The 23,621-nt window shown below is 45.7% G+C and overlaps 1 protein-coding gene across 3 annotated transcripts in view; it reads left to right on the top strand.

Annotated features, from left to right (window-relative positions):
• Pip5k1b (phosphatidylinositol-4-phosphate 5-kinase type 1 beta) overlaps positions 1 to 23,621 on the top strand; it is a 253,618-nt gene that overhangs the window by 220,923 nt on the left and 9,074 nt on the right. For all 3 annotated transcript variants that reach the window (XM_041660767.1, XM_041660768.1, XM_041660769.1), the window contains one exon: positions 19,831 to 19,948. In XM_041660767.1, coding sequence (XP_041516701.1) covers positions 19,831 to 19,948 — 118 coding nt within the window. The remainder of the gene's footprint in view (positions 1 to 19,830; positions 19,949 to 23,621) is intronic.

Below are 23,621 nucleotides of genomic sequence, written 5' to 3' on the forward strand. Positions count from 1 at the left end.
TTTATTTTCTATTTTATGCTTATTGGTGTCTTGCCATGGGTATCAGGTCCCCTAGATAGAATTGCAGACAGTTGTGAGTGTCATATAGGTGCTAGGAATTGAACCTGGGTCCTCTGGAAGAGCAGCCAGGGTGCTTAACTGCTGAGCCCTCTCTCCAGCCCCCGCATGTAGCTTTTTTTTTTTTTTGGTTTTTTTTTTTTTTTCGAGACAGGGTTTCTCTGTGGTTTTGGAGCCTGTCCAGGAACTAGCTCTTGTAGACCAGGCTGGTCTCGAACTCACAGAGATCCGCCTGTCTCTGCCTCCCAAGTGCTGGGATTAAAGGCGTGCGCCACCACCGCCCCCCTCCGCATGTAGCTTTTCAAACTAGAACTTCCTTTAGTTTCCCTGAGACCTTGCCTCCCTAGGAGTGTCTTGAATCAGCCCCCACCCACCCCCCCCCAGAAGAGATCGCTCAATCCCAGTAAACACAGAGGAACAGGAAAAGTGTCCGTTTCACATACAATGATGCCTCTTTTCTCTCCTCATGACCAGAGCCAAGGCAAACCATCAAGCACGAAGCCTTAAAGGGGTCCGAACTATAAGCTGCCCCCCGGATGCACTGTGCCTCCACAGAGGAACTTGCAGGTTGTGTCACTGTCTTTCACAGAGGCTTGGGTTTACTCACAGTTAGTAACCAGCCATGTCAGCTAACATCACCAGGAACGTCTCCTCATCCACCAGAGACTAAGGATATCCACCACTAAGTTATTACAGTCGTGGGCTTGGCGACTCACGCCTGCAGCTGTAGTTACAGGAGAGGCTGAGGCAAAAGGCTCGCTTGAGCTCAGGAGCTCAGGACAAGCCCGAGTAACGCAGTGAAGCCCCATTGCTAAAGGGAAGATGGAGGATCCGTTCTTGGCCCTTTGGCTGATACCAGGGGTCAAAAAGAAGGCGAGCCAGGCCCAGTGGCTCACACCTGTAACCCTAGCACTTGGGAGACTGGAGCAAAAAAAATTCTTGAGAGCAACCTAGATTACAGAATAAGACCCTGACTCAAAAAGAAGAGGAGGAGGGGGATCAGGGAGATGACTCAGAAAAAGTGCCCACCACACAAACACGAGTACCTGAGTTCAGATCCCCAGCACCCACAGAAGGTGCTGGACATGCCAGCAGTGTATTGTAACCTCCATGCTGGGGGCATGGAGACAGATGGATTCCTGAGGCTTACTTAGCTAGTCAACATAGCCAGATCAATTAGCTTGAGGTTCAGTAATGAGCCTATCTCAAAAATAAAATAAAGGTGGCGAATGAGAGAAAAATACCGTCTGGCCTTGGACACACATCAGCACCTATGCATGCACACATCCACACCAACACATGCATTCACTACATGCAACAAAAAGGAGAAAAGAAAGTCACTATCAGCTGATCTGAAAGTATAAGGTGAAGCTGGGGCAGAAGGGAATTGTTAGTGTGCCGTGGTCCCCAGAGGCTCAGGTATATAAACCCTTGGCTGCCAGCTGGTGGCGCTGTTTTGAGGTAGTCTAGCCTTTAGCCAGTGGGAACCATCTGGAGAGAGTAGGTTTCCATGGATGCGCCTTGCCAGCAGAGCCCAACTTCCTGTCCCAGCTCTGCTCCCTCATCTTAGGAGAAGTAACGTGCTTTGCCACAAACTCCCAGCTCCGGGCAAGGAGCCCAGCTTGCCCTGCATTCTCCCACCAAATAAACCATAGCCAGAATGAATCTGCCCTCAGCTTTTTAGCAGGTCTTACAGCAATGGCAATGGTAACTAAACCAGCGCCCCTGCAAAAAGTCACGCCTGATACAGTTGGCTCCGGACAGCGCAGCTCTGCAAGCCCAGGCCTTTCACAAACTAAGAACAGCTTAGGAAACTTGTTTCCAAACCCCTTTCATACAAGAGGGGTAGAAATCTTTTCCCATGGGTGAATGATGAAGCAAATTAAGTCAATCTTAAAAGTTTGGTTTAACTATGAAGTAGAACCAAAAGATGAAAGGTTTTATTCTTTGGTTTTTTGTTTGGGGGGGGAGCAGTTAAAGGGCTGGAGAGATGACTCATCAGTTAAGAGTGCTTGCTGCTCTTGCCAAGGACCTGGGTTCGGTTCTTTGCACCCACTTCAGACAGCTCCCAACTGCCAGTAATTCCAACTCCAGAGATCAATGCCCTCTCCTGGCCTGCCAGGATACCGCCACTCACACGCATATAAGCATGCATGTGCATGCATCCTTACACACACTTCAGATCAAAACAGATGCAATTTTAAAGGTAGTTAAGTATTCAGGGGACAAAACAATGGGCACAGAGAGCACAGGTGCCAACTGAAGGAGCTTTCCAGGACTGAACGGAAACCATTTAAAGAATAAATGGGGGGGGGGGGGCTGGAGAGATGGCTCAGCAGTTAAGAGCATTGCGTGCTCTTCCAAAGGACCCGAGTTTGATTCCCAGCAACCACATGGTGGCTCACAACCATCTGTAATTAGGTCTGGTGTCCTCTTCTAGCAGGCATATATGCAAACAGAATATTGTATCCATAATAAATAAATAAATAAATATTTAAAAAAAAAAGAACAAAACATGCAGCTGTGGTGCATGCCTTTTAAAAAAAAAAAAGAATAAATGGCATTGAGTCATGACCTCCAAGATTTAAAAAGTCCAGTAGAACATGCGGATATGAATCTGTGGTTAAATAAAGAGGGAGGAGGAGAGGAAGCGCCCACACAGGAAAACGGCAAATGCATTGTATGGATGCCGCCCTGTCTACTGCAGGAAGATAGACTCCTACCTTATCCCCAGACTGCAGGCTACTCTCAGCCACTCACTGCCAAATAGCACAGTGCAGGAAGAAGGGAGGTGACTTTCTGGTCCTGAAACTTCATCTAGCGTACCTTGGCAAAGCCATCAGGTATAACATCATCGGTGACAGCAGGGTGACAGGAAGTGGAAAGGATAAAAGTCCGCCCTCATAGTCATTCTCCCAACAACACCTACCTACTGTCTAACAAGAGGAAACCCTTAGTCAAACCCAAATTGGAGGGCATTCCCTTAAGATGCCATCAAATGTGCCAAGGTCATAAATAAAGTTCTGACAAACAGCACAGTCCACAAGAGACCAAAGAGAGATACTGACTAAATGCTGTCTTGTATCCTGCGTGGGACGGAAAGGGGACATTAGAGAAAACTGAAAAAATCCTGGATGTAGTGTGGAGTTTGTTTTTAAAAAGAGAGCTGACACCTCCCTTGTCAAGCGGCTTCATGAGAAACTCCTCTGGAGCCAGAGCGTACTTTCTAGGAACTTTCTGTCGTCCTGAGACTGTTCGGCAGTCATGCTTTAAAATCCTCCTAGGGGGCCAACAATGTGGCTCAGTGAATAAAGGCGGTTGCCACCAAGCCTTTACCTGATTACCTGTGTTCAATCCTAGAGACCTATGTAGTGGTGGGTCAGAACCTACTTGAGAAAGTGGTTCATGCATGTGTACACACTAAATACATTACTTAATTTTTTTAAAAACTGCTTCTTGAAGTCGAGCATGGTGCCACATGCACTTAATCCCAACACTCAGGAGGCAGAGGCTGGTGGCTCTCTGTGAGTTCGAGGTCAGCCTGGTCTACAAAGTGAGTTCCAGGACACCCAAAGGTAAGCTACTACACAGAGAAGTCCTGTCCTGGAAAATGAAAAAGAAAAAAAAAAAGAAGAAGAACAAGAACAAAAAGTCAACTAGATCTTCCCTCCTTTAAATCGCTTCTCTTCAGTATCAGTCGCAGTGGGAACTGCCTGGTGCCTCCCATACAGCCTCCTCTGAGTCCTTCCTTTCTTTGAAGGCTGCCTCTTGACCCTGTGTGCAGGTGCACACGCCTTTAGTCTCAGCACAGAAGCAGAGGCAGGCAGATCTCTCGGTGTTCAAGGTCTAGCCTGGTCTGCACAACAAGTAGCAGGCCAGCCAGAGCTACGTAATGGGACCCTGTTTGTAAAAAACAAAACAAAAAAAAAATCAATTAATTTTTTAAAGCCTGCTACCTGAAACGTGAAGCAATGGGCAATTGCATATACCAACTGTTTACACAGGGGACAAGTAAGTCACCTGTTGAGTACTGTGGGCCCTCTGGCAGATGGCTCACCTGTGATTAATGAGTGGCATGGGTTATATTTTAACCTCCTTTGGACTCCTAGCCCCTAGAAGGTTAGCTGTGTTCAGCTTTGTAACTCATAGCTCAAATTTCCTAGCTCCCAGAACTTGAGGTGAGATTAAAGAAGGCTTGGGGGTTTGTTTTTGATTGTTTGTTTGGGTTTTGGAGGTTTTTTTTTTTTTTTTTTGTTAGTGTTAAAAAAAAGTCTCTCCTCCTCTCTAGCTGCCCATACTGGGCACACAGCAGCTGTGATTTTAACAATGAAAGGTAGTTGTATTCTGACACAGCTGTAACACATGTCCAGCAGCTCCTCATTCTTTCCATGCTTTCCTAAAAGTAATGCTTTGAGTTTCAGGACAGCCAGGTCTGTTTCACAGAGAAACCCTGTCTCAAAGAGAGAGAGAGAGAGAGAGAGAGAGAGAGAGAGAGAGAGAGAGAGAGAGGAAGAAGAAGAAGAAGGAAGAAGGAGGAGGAGGAGGAAAGGAAGGAAGGAAGGAAACTTTAGTACATTCTGTTTCATCTTAGCACTAAAATGCATACTGGATGGCCAGTGTTGGGGTCTCTTAGAGGGGAGTATGGATCAACTGTTGTGTTCACCCCATCCCAGCTCTCACTTATGCTCTCTGAGTCTTCGACAGTGAGATCTGTGGCCTCTGTCTCAATCTCTGTAAAACTGTTGCCTCTTCAAAACCATGATGTCCCAAGGTTCCCTGGAATGGGCTGGTGTCATCCTGCAGCCAGTCCAGCCTGGGCTAGAAGCCCGGGTCTTTGCACACTGTCCTTTGGTGCTTCTTGTGTGAAACCGTTACAGTGATGTCTATCCTGGCAGGTTGTTAAAATTGTAACCACTATAGTGATGGCCACCCTGGCAGGTTGTTGAAACTGTAAATTTGATGGCAACTGTAAAGGGTCAGACTTAGAAACTCCAGAAAGGAAGGTTATCACTCTTTGGGGGGAGGGATGTGGTCATTTCTGTGTGTTGGTCTCTCTCATTGCAGTAGGCTTAGAACTGGAGGATTCTTTTAACTTCCTTTTTACTTATTTTTTGTGTCTTTCACATCATGCATCTCAATCCCATTCATTTCCCATCCCTTCATATCCACCCTCTGCCTTTGCAACTCCTCTCCTTAAAATAGAATAAAATTTAAGAGGAAGAAACGAAAAGAGAAAAGAAAAACAGAAAAAGGAAAAAAACTCTCATCATGGAAGCTGTAGTGTAACTCAGTGAGTCACGCAGTATCCCTTTTGTCCATATAGCTTTGCTTGCAAGTGTTCATCACAAAGAGTCACTGGTCTGTGTTGAGGCCTCTGGTTTCTGCTACACTCTCAATGCTGGACTCGCACTTGGGCTCCTCTTGGATATCCTATTGTTGCCCTGTGTTGTGGAGATCCTGAAGCTTTGGGTCTGAGGGTCCCTTCTTGTGCTCCCACAGAACAAAGATGGAGTGGATGTTGGGGCGGGCCAACTCATAGCCCTGGTTCTGGGCCTAGGTAGTTGCGGGGTTGGTCAGCCTGCCAGCTCTCCATCCTCACTACCGGTGTGAGCTTTCCAGTACTGCTCTGTCTCCATCCTCACCACCGGTGTGAGCTTCCAGTACTGCCCCAGCTAGTTTGCTCCTTGCAGCAATAAGCTTTCTTTTCCTCATGGTAGCTCTCCCCACCTGGACCGTCAGGGCCAACTCTAGTGTGCTGCCCAGGTGAGGTGTGGGAGCTACTCTCCCAAGTGCAGCATCTGGTAAAGGACAGAGACAGTTTTCCCACACTTACGGCTTCAGGGCCAGCTCTCCCACCTGCCTCAGGCAAAGAGGGCATCTCTTCCCTGCCCATGCCACCATATGGCAGATGAGGGGCCCTCATGTTCTCATGCTGGCTCACCTGTGCCCCCATAAACAGGGTCAGCTCTGCTGTGCTGCCCAGACTAGGTACAGGGCTTACTCTCCTAAGTGTTGCAGTTGGTAAAGGGGACGGTCAGCTCCCTCGCCAGCTGCAGGCAAGGGAAGAGGTACCAGCTATGCCCCTCTCACACACTCAGGGCTGCCTTACCTGCCCCCTATCTACAGGGCCGACTCTACTGTGCTGCTCAGGCCAGGCACAGGGCCTGTTCTCCCAAGTGCTGCAGCTGCTGAGGGGCTGGGTCAGGCCTACCTGCTGCAGACGGTAAGGGGCGAGGGAAGGGAGCGTCTTCCCCTTGCCCATGCCATCACATTGAACAAAAGAGGGAGGCAACGCCATTCTCACACCCTCAGGGCCAGCTGGCCCATGCCCTGCGAACAGGGTCAGCTCTATTGTGCTGCCCAGCTGAGGTGTAGGACCCTCCGGAAGGCTTCAGCCGGTGAGAGGCAGGACCGGAGTTCTCCCTAATGTTCCAGCCAGTATCCTCTCTGTCTTTAGTGGTATCAGGAGCCATGGATATCAGCAGAGACCATGCCTGCATCAGAGCCATGAGCCCAGACATGGGCCCCAGCAGCAGGAAACTTGGGTGAATAAAAGTGGTATTACTCACCCCACATAACAGAAACAGATAGAGGCAGAACCAGCCTGGAGTGCAAAGACCTTTCTGTTGATTTGTCCCCTGTGCTGTAAGAAATGGCGCCAACTCACTGAAATCATTAACTAGCCACCTAAGCTGCTTGAAGGAACATGTGTTTTCCCTGGAATTGTTTTGTCCTCTGGAACTGTGTCACGGAGAATTACAACCAGGGTTAATTACATGTTGTCAAGGCCAGGCCCTGTGCCAAGTCTTCTGGGTGGGTTATTCATTATGTGCTTGTAGCAAGGCTGGGCTAAGCTCTCATTACCACGGGCGCTGGGTTGCTCCTGGCGATTGGTGGATTGCCCTACCTAAACAGCCATAGTGCACCAAGGGGAGCTATTCGAGAGCATCCTTCCCTCAACGGGAGCAAGTGCGGCTAAGACAAAGTAGGTCGTTAGCAGGAAGACAGATGAGTTCTTGTTCATCAGAATGCTGTGGGGTTTGTTTCCTTGGATTTGCTGTATTCTGCGTGTGAAGGCGCATTTTCAAATTTCACATTTTTAGAGCTGAAGAAAGGTAAGCTATTCCTTTTTTAAAAAAATCAAAATATAGTCAGTGAATTCTGTTCACTGAATCATGGGTCTAACACCTGTTTATTAACCAATCCCAGATGAGCCTATGGATTTGTGTGCCCCTTGTCACAGTTCTGGAGTCCCACCAGGATCTTTGGTCCCTGACCAACATCCCCTGTTCCATCATTTTGCCAGGAGCTGTAGCTAATCCAATGGAAGCAGCAACTTCAACAGCCCATGGTAAAATTAGTCCCTAATGTTTTCTTTCGCCTTTTCTGCAATGGCATGCTGAATCTTTCTCCTTCTGACTTATGAAAATCAGCTGTCAAATTCCTCAGTTCAGCCGCTGCTAGCTCTGCCATTATTCATCATGAGATGGCATGAACTCTCATTTAATGAATTATGTTCTTAGAAGTTAGTGCTCAAAACCGATCTCTTGCTAAGTCTCCACTGTACTTTTGAGATTACGTGTATGTGTTCATACAGTGGAAATACAATGTAATCGCAGGCTGTTATGTATGCATTTCTTCCTAGCATTCAATGACATCACACTGAGAGATTGCATTTTAAATGCTTATTCTATGGTGATTCATAAGCACTCTTAAGTCAGAGCTAGATTTATTGTTTGTTATCATCTGCTCTTTTAACTGAGAAGTACACTGTAGCTATAGCTGTCTCACTGTCAATGTCACACACAAATCGAGGAAATAATCTTCTCATATTGGGAAATTATCCTCCCGTACATCAACAAAATCACTCATACCATTAACAAATGGGTAGAGTTCTATTTCACTTTCATCTTACTAATGTAAAGTCAAATACCAACTGGCATTGTGTGGGAACTGCATTCCTCGACGGTGGGCATGGTCTGGACACAAACAGATAATTTCCCCAGAGTCTCTACACGGGTCTGACAGTTAGGTGGTGATCTGGACCTTAGAGTGAAGCTGTTGAGTAGTTCCCTGTTTCTAATTCACCACATGATCCTCTTCAGCAAAAATCTCTGAATGTAATGATGTTTGTGATGATGCTAATAATAGCCAATACGTATTGATCACAGTGGCAGATATTAAAAGGGTAGCTTCCCTGGATCTTCACAGATGTTCTTACCTTGCTGAGCCAAGGAGGCTATGATTGCGCTAACCCATCTGTTCACTAGCTCTTTCTCACTAACAGGAAACATGGCAGCTACTGGGCTTCTGTAGTTCATCTCAACCCTGTATAAATAAAATGGATGTCTGAGCCAGCTTCCTATTACTTCAGCAAAATGCCTTATAAAGAGAAAAGATGGGGCTAGAGAGGTAGCTCCGTGGTTAAGAGAACTTGCTGCTCCTCCAGAAGATTCCAGTTCAGTTCCCAGAAGCCATGTCAAGGGGCACACAATCTCCTGGAACTCCCACACCAAGAGATCCAACACCTCTGGCCTCTGCAAGCACCTGCATTCACACACACACACACACACACACACACACACACACATTCAGATACAAATACCTACATTAAAAACAATAAAAATACATTTAAAATTAAAAAGGTATGTTTGGGCTCACAAGTATAGAGATTCAAGTCCCAGATCTGCAGTCCCGATGCTCTGGGTCTCTCTGGTGGGCCTCACACTTAGCAAAGGCAGAAAGCGTGTGTGAAGAGTTAAGAATTAAAGCCTTCCAGGAAAACAAACAAACAAACAAAAGATATGGATCATACCGTCCCTTTCAAAGTCATGCTCCAAAAAAAAATAACTAAAGCCTTCCCACTAGGTTCCACTTCCTACTGGGTTCCACCCCCACCTCCCAGCACCATCCTGGGAACCAGCTCTGAACTTGTGGGCCTTCAGGAAGCATCCATCCAAACCACAACAGAGCGACTTTATCCCCTGTCTGTGAGGTTATGACTACAGCGCGTGCTCCCAGTGATGGAGCAGCGCTCCATGTCCAGCTAACTAACCCTGTGGGTGGGCGCCCAGGAGGCAAGGGCCAGAGCTTCTGAGAGACGTCTAAATCAACTCGTGATGAGACAGCCCCTCTGAGATCGTGCTATGCAGGAGCCTCAGCATGAGTATTTTCAGTCATACAGAGTAATCGCCAGGAAACTGTTTGATGCAAATAGGACCTAGGTACATATTGGATGACAGGCGGTTATTAAGACATCTGGTGATTAGATCAGGCTCGGAGACAGAAAAGTGAGTGTTCTTCAGAGCAGGTAGAACACAAGTGCAGGAGGGGGCAATTTCAATGACAGGTTTTACACTTTAATATTTATGTTTACAAATTGCTTCGCACATTGAGACATAGCAGGAAGCCAGGTGTGTGAGCACCGTTAAATGACGGTTTCGCGTTTCAACACAACACTGTGTTGTTTACTTGCTTACGAATGGCTCCTTCTGTACGGCAGGAGTTGAGTGGGACATGGTGAGTGGCGGCATAGCTGATGTCACCAACACCCGTGCTGTCAAAGCTCACACACACACCAGTGAGGTCTTAGTCCACTGGGCAGAAGACTGAGCACCCATTCTAGATCAGGGGACACCAGCAGTGTCCCTAGGCAACCGTCTCCCATCCCATTCTTGGCCATATCTTCCTGGTCCTCCATCATTCTCAAAGGTGTGCCACGCCATTTCCAGACTGGATGTCACTGCTTTGCCCTTCCCTCTCGCTTTCAGTCAGGGGTCCTCAACCTTCCTAATGCTGCGACCCTTTAATACATTTCATGCCAGAAAATTATCTTCATTGCTGCTTCATAACTGTGATTTTGCTACTGTTATGAATCGTAGTGTAAATATCTGTTTTTTTATGGTCTTAGGTGACCCCTGTAAAAGGGTATTTTGACAACCCCCAAAGGGGTCTCAACCTACAGGTTGAGAACCACTGCTTAAAGTAAAGATGATTCTAGATCCAGCTGCTTCAAAACTTTGTTGTTAAAAGTGCAGCTACCAGGCCTGGAGAGAGAGTTCAGTGGTTAAGGGCACTGGTTGCTCCTCCTAGAGGACCTGGGTTTAATTCTCATCACCCACATGGCAGCTCATGATTGCCTGTAACACCAGTTTCAGGGGATCTGATACCTTCACAAAGACATTCATGAAGACAAAACACAAATGCACATGAAATAAAAATAATTTTTTAAAAATGCAACTTTCTAGGCCTGTTGGCATTTCTATGCATTTTAAAGTTTTGGCTTAAACAGAACACCTAGTTCTGACCCATAACTTGACAGCTAACACTTTGATCTATAAAGAGCTACAGCCAGAGATAATTAATTCAGATAATTCAGAAGCCAGAATAAGTTCTCAGCTCTTCCCAGCATGCCCATAACGCCTGATCATCTCTGCGACGAGGGAACCAGGCAGGCGCCTCCCTTTGTGGCCACTGGAGCTCTGCTCAATTTATTTGTCCCTAAACTGTTTATGTCCCTAATGATTCAGGACACAGTGCCGGCATGCACCTCGGAGACTAGCAGTTACCGCGATATTGTCTCATTATTCAAGTGGAAGCCCATAATTAATGTGGTGCCGGCCAAGCCATGTATGAGAGACCCTCCTGCCTGTTTGGTCCTCTCTGACGCTAACAGTTCGGTAAAGCCCGGACCTGCATATGGTATTCCAGCAGCAGTTAACTGCTATAGTCACACAGCACATTTGTGAGAGCCAAGCTGTCCTTCTAATCTCTTCTCATCTATGTTTTCCAGCAGCTTTTTTGATTTTATTGTTGATTTTCTAAATGATGCCCTCTTTGCCAAGTGTGGACATCACACCATACAATTATTTTACTGACGAAAAGCCTTATGTTTTTAAGGACAGAAAATATAGTGCTTAATGAGGGGTAGGAGTTGTATTTTTTTACGGGTACTTAAAAATACCCATTTTTCTATTAATTTATTTGGTTAGCATACAGCGTAGTGGGTTTCTTCACAGTATTTTCACATTGTGTGTTGCTAAACTTTGTTCTCATTTATTCTCTTCCTCTCCCCCCCCCATTTCCTTGCCCTCCCTTCTTTCTTATTCCTTTTTTTCCCCCAAATCACCCCACTCATGCTTTCTTGTCACATTTCAATATGGATTTCTTTCCTGTATGAATTCATATCAAGAAGGAGTTCTTTTCCTATCAGGCATGGTGTGGCATATAACTTCAGACTTAGCCCTCAAGATGGGGACAGATAGATCTCTGTGAGTTCAAGGCTACCCAAGTCTGCATAGTGAGTTCCAGGTCAGTCAAGGCTATATAATGAGACCCTATCTCAGGAGGAGGATGGTCTTTCCCCACAAATGGTCTGATGTGTTACCAGAAGAGAGGGAAGATTAGTGGATCCTTGTAGAGAGGGGGTGAGCAGGCCTGCTTTTCAGCCCACCCGGCTCCCACACACCTAGCTTATGCCCCGAAATAACAACACACAAATTGTATTCTTTTAAACACTGCCTGACCCATTAGTTCCAGCCTCTTATTGGCTAATTCTCACATCTTGCTTAACACATTTCTAATAATCTATGTAGCACCACGATGTGGTGGCTTACCAGGAAGATTCTAGCCTATGTCCATCTTGAGTCGGAGCTTCTTCACGTCTGTCCTGGAGAGGAGAGGCATAGTGTCTGCCTCACTTCCCTTCTTCCCAGCATTCTGTTCTGTTTACTCTGCCTACCTAATTTTCTGTTCTATCAAAGGGCCAAGGCAGTCTCTTTATTAACCAATGAAATCAACACAAAACAGAAGACTCTCTCATATCAGATCCTTCCATTCACTGAGGCCAAGGCTTCCCATTAATCACTTAACCCACTGTGACTCTTGTGTGAGGGTGCCATTTAAAGTACCACTGAGTGGATGCTACCATGGCAGAGATGTGTTGTCTCTCAGTTCTACAAAACAAAAGTCCCTGATCAAGGTCCTGTCAGGGTCTGTTGCTTCTGGGACCATAAAGAAACTTGTCCCAACTTTTGGTATGGCTTCTGGGAGTGTGTTGGCAGTCTTTGGCATCCCTAGGGTGTGGCTTTTTGTGTTTATCATCATGTGACATTTTCCTTGTGTGTGTCACAAATTTCTCACTTGTATAATGACACAGGTCATGTCGGAACAGGTTACAGCTATTTCTATGGCCTCATCTCCACAAATGAGACCTGTAACAGCCCTATGTCCAAATAAGGTCTCTTTCCGAGGCACTCTGGGCTAAGACTACCATCCTCCAAATAACGACATGGAGATGTATTGTTAATTATAAAAGCTTGGCCTTTCGCTTAGACTTGTTCCTAACTAGCTCTCATAACATCTTCACACAGTGTCAACAAACACCCTACAACACAAACGTTCGTCTGTTTCTTTTGTTTGGCCAAGGAAAGGCATTTCCAATTCAGCATGTTGTCTTTCTAACCGGCCACTTCAACTACACCTCTTCTTGTGAAGAGAACATTTAAGGCTGAGAGTCAAAAGCTATTCGTGAGCCAAAAGGCCCTCACCAAATCCAAACTCCTTATTTTTGCAGAGGAGGCAGCCTGAGGTCCAGAACGATTCCGTGTCTTATTCAAATATGGCATACTCAGCCCCTTAGAGCCGCGTGGGTATCAGATCTCAGCTACCCGGATTCTCGCCCTAGCTCCCATGTACCTTACTGCTTCTGTGAGCCATCAATGCCATCGCTCCCTATGATTAAAAGGTCCCTGCCCTTTGGCCTTTGCATCTTGATTTCTGGCTGAAAGGAGCAATGAAGTTTATCTTCGGGAAATACCCCCCCCCTTCTGGGTATTTGGGGAAATGCCTGAGCTGTAGGGTTTTCAGACACTTCTCAGCCTCACCCCTGGGAGCCACTCAACACAAGTGTGAGCTCTGGGCAGGAGTCCTATCTGATCATTAAGAAGAACATACTTGGGGGCTAGAGAGATGGTTCAGAGGTTAAGAGCACTGACTGCTCTTCCAGAGGTCCTGAGTTCAATTCCCAGCAACCACATGGTGGCTCACAACCATCTGTAATGAGGTCTGGTGCCCTCTTCTGGCTTGCAGGCATACACACAGACAGAATATTGTATACATAATAAATAAACACATATTTAAAAAAAAAAAAAAGAAGAACATACTTTCTTAGAGAGCAGAAGCCATCGGTGTTGTGACAGAAATTAATTTAATAATTGAGTATACATTTTGATTTGTTGTAATTCTTGGACTGGTTGGGGATGTAAGGATGTGTTACATTTTATATGTTATAATAAAAATATGTAGGTGCATACTTCCTTTTATTAGCCATGTCCCAAACTATTTTGGTTTGGGCGTTTTGTTCCCCCACTTTAATTAGGTATAGCTGATAAATAAAAATATTGTCTGGCCTAGAGAGATGACTCAACGGTTAAGACCATTGGCAGTTCTTCCAGAGGACCTGAGTTCAAGTTTCAGCAACCACAGGGTAGCTCACAGCCATCTATAATGGGATATGATGCCGTCTTCTGGCATGCAGGTATACGTGCAGTTGTTGCATGCATATATAAGAGCACCATATACATAAAATAAGTAAGTCTTAATAAATTCTTTTAAGAAATAAAAAGACAACGTAAAAAATGATGAGTTATCCCAGAAGCAGTGGCACACACCTTTAATCCCAGGTAGAGAGAAGCAAATCTCTGTGAGTTTAAAGCCAGCCTGGTCTACAGAACTAGTTTCAGGACAGCCAGGGCTACACAGAGAAACCCTGTGTCAGGAAAAAAAAAATGATGTGTGTTTTAAATATATAACATCATAGTGTGACATGTGTGTAGATTGTGGAATACTACCATGATCACATCACATGGTTGGATTTGTGGGTAACAAAATGGCGAGTCATCTGCTTTTCAAATCTCTCGTGTGCAATGCACTGGTAGTAACTGTGACCTCTGTGCTGTGAACTGGGCGTCTAAAACATGCTCGTCTGGCATAGCCAAACCTAAAAAACCATCTGACCAGCATCATTCCCGCCCGTTTCCTCCCGTAAAATTCTGTACCTATGTGAACTCATTCTGTATTTTTTCTTCTATGTCTGTCTTATTTCACTGTACATAATATCCAGTAAATCTATTTGTGTCAATATAAATGGCATGATTCCCTTCTTTTTCAAGGCTATATAGTGTTCCATAGTATATATGTGTACAGTGTTTGTATATGAGTCTGTGTGTGTGGTGTGCACATGCACACATGTGCATGTATCCATCAATGACATTTAAAAAGTTCTCCCTACTCTTTTTGAAAGTTTGCTCTGTTGGTGACCTAGCCATGTCTGAACTATTTACCAGCTTACCTTTTGCTTTTAATATAGTACCTGGTATGAAGTAGGCTACCAATGTATATTTGAATGGTGTATTGTTTTATAAATAAAAAGATAGAATTAGATTTTTTTTAGTGCTGATAGTTCATTATTAAAATATAATTTGGGGAGTGGTTAGTTGTTTTGTTATTAAGATAAGCCTCACTCTGTAGTCAAGGCCAACCCCAAACCCAGTATGTAATCAGTCTAGCCTTGAACTCCTGGCAATTCTCCTGCCTCCTCCTCAGGAAGTTCCCTTCTGCCTCCCCCTCCTGCTGACTCCAAGGTCATAAAACTAAGCAGGTCTCTCTGCCTGCTTTGGGGGAGCTGGTCATTTCCTTTTGTGCATCTTGCCTATGATCTATCCCAATTAACATTCTCTGTCAGGAGTTTCTCTCGTTTCTTTCTTGTTTTAACATCTACATACCCATCGTGAGGTAGATATGGAGGCCAGTGGTAGAATGCTTACCTTGTCTGCCTGCAACCCTGGATTCAATTCCTGATTTTTTTTTTAATATTTATTTATTATGTATACAATATTCTGTCTGTGTGTATGCCTGCAGGCCAGAAGAGGGCACCAGACCCCATTACAGATGGTTGTGAGCCACCATGTGGTTGCTGGGAATTGAACTCAGGACCTTTGGAAGAGCAGGCAATGCTCTTAACCTCTGAGCCATCTCTCCAGCTCTCAATTCCTGATGTTGTCAGAAACAGAAAATATCAACTCCTGCTCCTTTTGGGAAAGCCAAATACTTAAGATGTCATCCTGGACACTTTTTGTCACGTGTCTGTTTTTCTCCTGCTCTTTCTTTTTAACTGAACCATCATTGCTGGGACTCAGACTCTCTTAAGGGCCGGGAGAAAGGAATGCTGATTCTGGCAGAGACTGGATGGATTGAGACTGAATGTTCCTTGTTGCTCCAGAGTCAGGCCTGGGTTTAACTCCGGGTGACCCGTGTTTAAACAAGGTAGAGTTAAAGCTGGAAAGTACAAAGCACGTAACAAGAAGCTCAGCCTTAGCAGGGCCAGCTTATTGTGTGTAACATGATCATACGTACATATTTACATAACTACCAGCTTTAAACGGGCGTGTGCATGTGTGCGTCCTTGCTGGGCTGGGCTGGGCTGCTAGAAAGATGGATGAGAGAGAGATGGTGAGGTTCCCCACAGGTTCCTTCCTCCAGCTTCCAGTCACACTGTGCTGGCTCCTCTCAGAGGGCAGCAGGCCCTCAGCTAGCTTGAGGCCAGCTCTCTAAGCAGCAGGCCCTTCCTGTTTCATTCTCTGTCTGACTGTCAGTGGCAAACCCCAGCTTGGTGCTGTCTCTGCAGCAGGCTTTATGCCCGTAAACAGGGAGATTAAGCCAAGCTCTACAGCCACAGGCAGCCATCAATCAGTACTTGAGATTGCCCACTGTGCTGCACGCTGGCTGTCTCCTGGCCTAATAATAGCAGAAGTGGAGAAGGAAGATCAGCAGCCATACTCCTGACCGCAGAGCACAAAAGACAGGAGCTGTCCGAAAGGCCACGCTCCCAGAGGCAGAAGTGGTTAGGAGTGTGGACAGCCGGTAGGTAGTGTGGATGTTGCAGCCACGGTCAAAGCCTCCCACATTTCTGGGCCTTTGGAGTAACCCTGTAGACATTCCTCCTCACTCCGCCAGAGAGCTCGGCATGCCCGGATTCAGTCATGGAGGGGGCACGAGCCTGCTGCACAGCGATAGCTCTCAGGCTATAAATGGGAAGTCTGGTGCCAGTTCCTAAGAAGAGCAACAGCCTCTGCCCTCCCCCATCAGAGTAGGGCTGGAGCTGGCATTTTGACCTTTGCCTCCCACCTGGGCATTGTGGGAACAAAAGCAGCATGTGGCTCTAAGACCAAATGAGGTTTGGCATCCAGCAAGTGAGTCCCAGCTGTACTTGTGGTTTTCCCTGCAAGGAGAGCTCTCTACCCACGGTGTTATCGGTTAGTGCTCCAGTAGCAAAGCTTTGAATACCAAAACGGGCATCCTTTCTAAGCACTCTTAATGAATCTATCCATGCAAAGAGACCTCATCAAAGGGCAAGGCACAGCCCCAAAGCTGCTCTCCCCTGTTCTTAATGAAAAGCCTTCCCTCGGGTTGGTCTGACTCTCACCCACAAAGTGGGGCTTGGTCCCTTGCGTGAAGCTGTGAGATGGGCTGGCCAGCCCCTCTGTGGATGAGGAGCCCCAGGGTTCTGTACCCAGGTGATGACTTGCCCTGGATTGTGGCAGGGCATCACAGAAGCGGGGCTTTGGCTTAGACTCTGCCCTTCCACGGTGTCCTGTCCCCCCGCCCCAGTGCAGTCAGCTTTAAAAGACAGAAACTTTATAACATGAGCAGCCTAAAATGTGGCATGAATCTAAGCAAAAGTGAGGAGGGAGCCAGAGACCCCGCTGAACCCATTAGCCTTGATGCCAGGAACATGGCCCAACAATCATGACATGGAGCCCAGAGGCAAAACTATAACACTAACTCCCCATCGGCCCGGCACTAAATGGTATTTATATAGCCTCACTACTATAAATTCAGTGTGTTGGCTTTCTAATTTTGGAGGCAACTCATGAAGGAAACAAGAAAATTCTAGTTATCGTTGTAAGATAAAATGTAAGTATTAGTAGCCATTATGAAATGGATGCAAATCTATTTTTTATGTGTCCAATACAAAGTGAGATAAGAAAGATAAAGGGAGAGAAGGCAAAGATGAAGTAATGTGGGATGCTAACAGATATGCAGATGATGGAATTAAAACAGTTAAATATAATTTGTAGTTAAAAAAATAAAATGCATAGAGCAGGTGTTGGAAAGAAACCCGGCGTTGGAGAGTTTGCATCCTCCCTGGGATATCCGTGGGTGCGGCAGTTGAATGTCTTTTCTTCCGAGGCTCATCAACAGTATAAAGAGGGCTAGAGAGACTGCCCAGGGGTGACGAGCACTTTACTCTTGCAGATTCCCAGCACCAGCATGGCAGCTCACAACTGTCTATACCTCCAGTTCCAGGCAATCTGATGCCCTCTTCTGACCTCTGAGGGCCCCGGGCATGGACGTGTAAACAAAAATACATAAAATAAAATAAAAAGAAATCTAAAGAGTTCTCAGCAGAAAAGCTAAGAAGAGCAATGCTGCTGAGAACCCCTGGAAGAGGGTGGATTCGGGCGAGAGCTGTGGCTTCACACCCTGACTTCCCTATGCTGTGTGGTTCATTATGCCATTTCTCTTTTAATCGAGGCAGTGAGAAGACAGCTTTTAAAAGACCAAAACCGCGGCTGTGGTGAGGTCCATCTGTTCCCCGAACACATGTGCCTTTGAAAATGAGCTGTAAAAACACTCATTAGGTCAGCAAACAGAAATCAGTGTTCCGGGCTTTAATTATTGATGACGGTTTCAACGGTCCAGCCAAGCTAAGGCTCCGTGTGAAGCCAAACTGATGTCACTTGGCAGACGACAGCCCCTGTGGCAGCAAAGCGCCATGAATGTCCACTGCCAAAAGGACCATGATGAGATGAATTCCCCTGCAGCTCGCTCATCTGTGAGAAGCTTATGACTTATCAGGAGCAGAGTGGCAGGCGGTCCCAGGACCCCCTAGGCGTCTACGAGACAAAAGCAGAACCAAGTGGATGCAGTTTCCTGTGCAGCTCATGGTACATGAGAGGTCTCCGGCCCTCAGAAGCTCTAGATGGAGGGAACATTGGCAGAACTCAATGGTACAGAACCTGGGCACGCTGCCAGACTCTGAAACCCGGTCACATAGCGTCTCTTCTAAAATAGATCTTCCCTCGCTGTTAGTCCAAGAAAGGGTGGGCCCTCTGGCCCTGCCACTAGATCCTGAGGGCCTTTTTCCCAAGACAGATACCCTCACTTATAAAGGACTCCTAAAACGAACGTAGGAAATTCACAGGCTGAGAAACTATAAATTGATTACAAATAAAGGGATGTCTGGGAAATCAACAGTGCAGTTTAAAAAAAAAAAAATTAGCAATTTCCTGGAGAGCATTCTCTTACTCCACACACTCCACGGCATTTGGGTGAAATCCTTTGGGGGCTGGATCTTCTTTTTTCTGTGTGAGGCATCTTTGAGGGATAAAACAATTTGCTATAAGCTATGGATACATTGACTTAAGTTGGGCTTTCTTCTTACATTATCTCTTTATACTTTATAATTCCATTTTATTATTTTCAGCTGGCAGTTGACACTTACGTATTCATACAGGTTACCCAGGAAGACCACAGATGGAATTTCTTACACCTGCATGATCAGACACACTATCATCCTCTTGGCTTGCTGTTTCCAATGTTCTATTCTTGAAAACCATGGGAAACTTCCGCTGGGTAAAAGCATCGCTTTTATTTCAGATGCAGAAGGATGATTGCACGTTCCTGGCTAATACCCAATTTAAATACAGCAAAACAGGCTAGTTCAGCCAGGGATAATAGTATACGCCTTTAATCCCAACACTCAGGAGGCATAGGCAACCAGGTCTCTATGAGTTTGAGGCCTGCCTGGTCTACATAGTGAGTTCCAGGACCATTGGACTACGTAAAAAACCCTGGCTCAAAAAAAAAAAAAAGAAAGAAAAGAAAAAGAAAGAAAGAAAAGATGATTTAAAAAAAAAACAGCAGCTCCTTCATCAGTGAATATCGGATGTATAATGCCACAATAAAACAATGCCAGCTATCCGTGTTGTTCAGGCTTTTATTGTTTCCCTGGGTGGTCCTCATAAGGTATCCTCCTAGAGTACATAATAGCACTCCATGTTGTTCCGACTGTGGTCCTTGGAGCAACCCAGCATGAGCATCACCTGGGGCTTGGTCAGAATGTAGTTCATGGCCTCCACACTAGACCCTCTGGTTCAGAAGTGCCAGTGGACAGGTTCTAGAAGCTGCCTTGTGACCAGCCCTCCAGGGACTTTGATATACACTGAAGCCTGAGAACCATGGACGCCATTGAACCTTTCAGGCCCAAAAACAGTATGAAAAGAAATGGAGGACGGAGGAACAGTGGGACGCAGAAGGGTTTTTTGTAAACTAGTAATGGATGGATGGATGAAAGGAGCACAGCAATCAGAAGTGAAAACCAGAGATTCTAGAGGCTTCTACATCCACAGAACCCTTGGTTTGCAAGATGGGACCCTCAAATCACTTCCTGCAAATACTGTGAACTGTCTGGAGCAGGAGAAAAGATGTTATTAATAAAATTTTATTTAAAGTAAAAAAAAAATACTTATTACTAACATGTTTTTTTTAATTTAAACCTAAATGGCCACATTTTCAGGGTGACTCACAAAAAAGAAAAAGAAAAGAAATTAACCCAAAATTCACCACCACAGCCTTTTAACCATAGCTTGGGCCATATCCTTGGATCTGTTCTATAAGCCACAAACTCATTATTCATCCTTGTCTTTCCAGCAAAGGGTTACCTTCCGGTTCAACCTTCACCTTGGAAGAGGGGACCATCTACCTGACTGCTGAGCCAAACTCCCTGGAAATGCAGGACGACAACGCCTCAGTGTTGGATGTCTATTTAGTGAGTTCTGTTCTTCCCACAGCATCCTTAACGTACAGAAGATGAAGTTGTGTAAAGCCAAGTATGCTAACTCAGCCTCCTGACCCAGGGTTAATCTTATTTAATTTTGCAAATGCAAATTTGGGGTTCACAGTGTGATTGAGTATCCCCCAGCAGTTAAGACTAACTCAACAGATCTAACCAGAGAACAAATCTCATGAAGTGAAGGCGAAGCTGGGGGGTCCTTGGTTTCATCCCAGCAAAGTAAGCTTGCCCTTTGACTCAAGCGGTGTCCTGATGCTTGAATCTTCTTTATTTTGGCATTACCTCTGTGATAAAGCAGTAGGCTGGATGGCAGAGAAATGGGCTCTGGGAAGAACTCAAATTCAGAACTGAAGAGTTGTCAGATGACCCCGTTCAGGGTTGTCACTAACCGGCTGTGTGAGATGGGCCTCATTCACTCCATCAGCCCGTCGGACCGTCTGTTCTACCTTTGTTGATGGTTAGATGGTATAAGAGAAGTACCTTGGCAGGCTGGAAGCAGTGTTTACCCTGCACATTGCATCCCGTCCATATCCTCCACATGCTGTACCAACGCCCAGCATCACGTGAAGCAGGGAGGATGTTGAGGGGAATGGCAAGGTGTCATTTGGAATGCTGTGTTTTTAAGTTTAAATTTGAAAGGCCCAACAGCCTGTGGTTGGGTCTCCTCTGCCTATGCGGCCCCTCTTCCCCTGGCTTTTGTGATCCAGTCACACACCTCCTCAGCATTCCTCCCACAAACCAAGCCTTGTCTCCCCTCTTTGCTTTGCTATTCCTGTCTGTGTACTCTTTGTCAGGGCCAACCCATGCTTGTTCCCTTGCTCCCTTCCTTCATAACTCAACTCAGACATCTTCCCATCTTAACTAACTCTGGGAAAGAGCAGCCCCCGAAACAGCAGCCGTTGGGAAAAGTGGTCTTTAGAACCCCTAAATATTTTTTTTTCTTTTTGTGACGGGGTCTCTCTATGCAACCCTGACTCTGCTGGAGTTCATTCACTGTGTAGACCAGGCTGGCCTCACTCACAGACATCTGTCTGCCTCTGCCTCCCAAGAGCTGGGATTAAAGGCAAGTGCCTCTGTAGACAGAAGTTTCTGTCCCACCCAGTCCCACAGCCATTCAATCCCAAGAAACACACAGAGGCTTGTATTAATTATAAACTATTTGGACTGTTGTTCAGATTTATTACTAACTACCTCGTACAACTTAAATTAACCCATAATTCTTGTCTCTGTTTAGCCGTGTGGCTTGACACCTTTTCTTCTTAGTGGGTCATTCTCATCTTGTTTCTTCTGCTTCTGGATGACAACTGCATCTCTCCCTTTCCTCTTCCCAGAATTCCTAGTCTGGTTGCCCTGCCTTTACTTCCTGTCTGGCTACTGGCCAATCAGCATTTTATTAAATCAATACGAGTGACAAATCTTTACAGTGTACAAGAGCATTATCCCAAAGCATGCCACCACAACCAGATTTTTTTTTCTGGTTATTCTTTAATGTTCTAGTACAACAATCCTCGAATCTGTTGCACTCAGGACCCCAGTACATCCTTGAAAATCAGTGAGGACCCCAAAAATCACTGAGGGGGAAGGTTATGTTCTCAAAATTAAAATAGATATTTAAATATTCATTGGTTTAAGACGATGGAGATCACGATAGCTAAGTAATACTTGTATGAATATAACATGTGACTTTATTTTGTAAAGCACAAATAGACAGTGAAAATAATAGCAGCGTTATTGTGCTTCCTGCATATTCCTAGCATCCCTGACTTAATCGGTGCTAGAGTGGTGGCCCCTGGCTTATCTGCTTTTATAGCAACTTTTTTGGTTTGGTATTGTTGCTATTATTTTTTGAGATAAAGTCTCAGTATGTAACTCAGGCTAGCCTCAAATATACAATCCTCCTGTCTCTGCCTCCCGGGTCCTGGGATTACAAAAGTTGCCTCACCACACTGGGGTCATGTCTGTGTGAGCCTTTGCCACCCGGCTCATAGATTCACTTCCGGAAAGAATTCTCCTGTGAGTGTAGAAAAGGATGAGATGGGAAAGCACACAGCCTGGGAGCGCTGCTGGTGGGAGAAGCCTTTGACCTAGGGGACCCCACACGGCTTTTCTAGGCTGTGAAGATATAGCCTCTTCACCTGTGGCCAAACCAGATGAGCGGTAAATTAAAGAGAGCTAGTTCCCTGGAATCAGTGCCTGTCTCCGCTCCTCAGGGATCGCTGGCGATCGCCCTCTTTGGGCTTTAGTTTTCTCTTCTATTAAATGGAATATTGACTGCTCTCTGAGACCCCGCGCGTCTCTAATGGGCTGATTCGTTCTGGATCACACCAGTTGCACAAGGATGGCTTTCTAGACAAGCTACGTTCCTCAAACTCAGCGGTTTCATCACCTCCTCTACCGCTAAGCTTCACTTAAACTCTAGGCCAATACGTCTAGAACATTCTGCACCATGAGCTTGTAGGTCTGGAACATGTTTTCTTGCTGGAGATATTTTTATGATTATTACCGTTATTTTGAACGCTGACCTACATGTGAAAAGACTCCGCGCATTTCCTGCCCTTCACTGTTTTCATTCGCCTCTACGTTATGGAAGAGCGATGAGAAAGAAAACCCAGTCTGGCCTGGGCAATTTCTCTCTCCTTTCTTTTTGACCTAATTCAGAAGCTCTGGATCACAGCCATTTTTATCCCAGCCATCTCTAATTGAATGACCCTTGAGGCAGCAACTGTGATGACATTCTGTTTGGTTGTTCAGTGAAAGCTGATGTCCCGTGTGAGGTTTTCCCCGTGAAGGTGCAATGTTTCTTTATTAGTCGCGACATCTTAATCCATTTTATGTTTAACTGATCCACTAAGGATCTATATCCCTGTGGAAAATGCAGGTTTGAACCACATGATTTGTGCATGTCAGATAACATGGAATATCTTTTTAGGGATCCACCCAAACTTGAGCCTGTGGGCTAAGGCAGCCTTGTGACTTTTCTCAGTAATCTGAACTGAAATTTAAAAAGATGGTTGACCTCTGAAGAGAGCTAACAGTTTCACCATCCCTGTCCGGGCGTTTGATTCAGGTCCCACCCAAGCTTCCTCCCACTCTGCTTCCCAGAGGCCCTTCACCTCCTCGCTGTGTACACCCCAGCCACTCATTTGCAAATATTCAAATCAAGGGAGGTGGCTTTTTAAGATGGCTTTATCCAGTGACAGAAGATGTTCCCTGTTGAATGCTGAGCTGATGAGATGCAGATTAGGGTATTGAAAAGAATACAACAAGGCTGAGTAGGCTGCATTGAAAAAAAAAAAATGGGCACTTCTGCCATCTTCCTAACGGGATGGTCCCCAGTATTGTAAGACACCAGTGCCATGACTTCAGATCCTAGTGCAGCTTTCGCCTGATGCAGACCGCAATTGAATGTTGCTGGAAAAAGGAACAGCAAAAAACCATTCCCACTGGAAAATGGAGTGGGAGAGAGTGCCCTTTCCTGGCTCCCTGGGAATGGGCTGTCAATGAGAGATGAAGGGACTGCGTTTTTAATAACACAGGCGTCTAAAGGACAGTGCCACCCACCAGCGCCGTCTCTATGCATGTCATCCACGCCCTGAGTTATGCCCTGTCGCCTTTACACTTTCCGCATTAGCGTCCTCTCAATAGCATA

Source organism: Microtus oregoni, unplaced genomic scaffold (genome assembly GCF_018167655.1).
Source record: "Microtus oregoni isolate MIOR12 unplaced genomic scaffold, Mior012 000012F_ref0000307, whole genome shotgun sequence".
Classification (NCBI taxonomy): Eukaryota; Metazoa; Chordata; class Mammalia; order Rodentia; family Cricetidae; genus Microtus; species Microtus oregoni.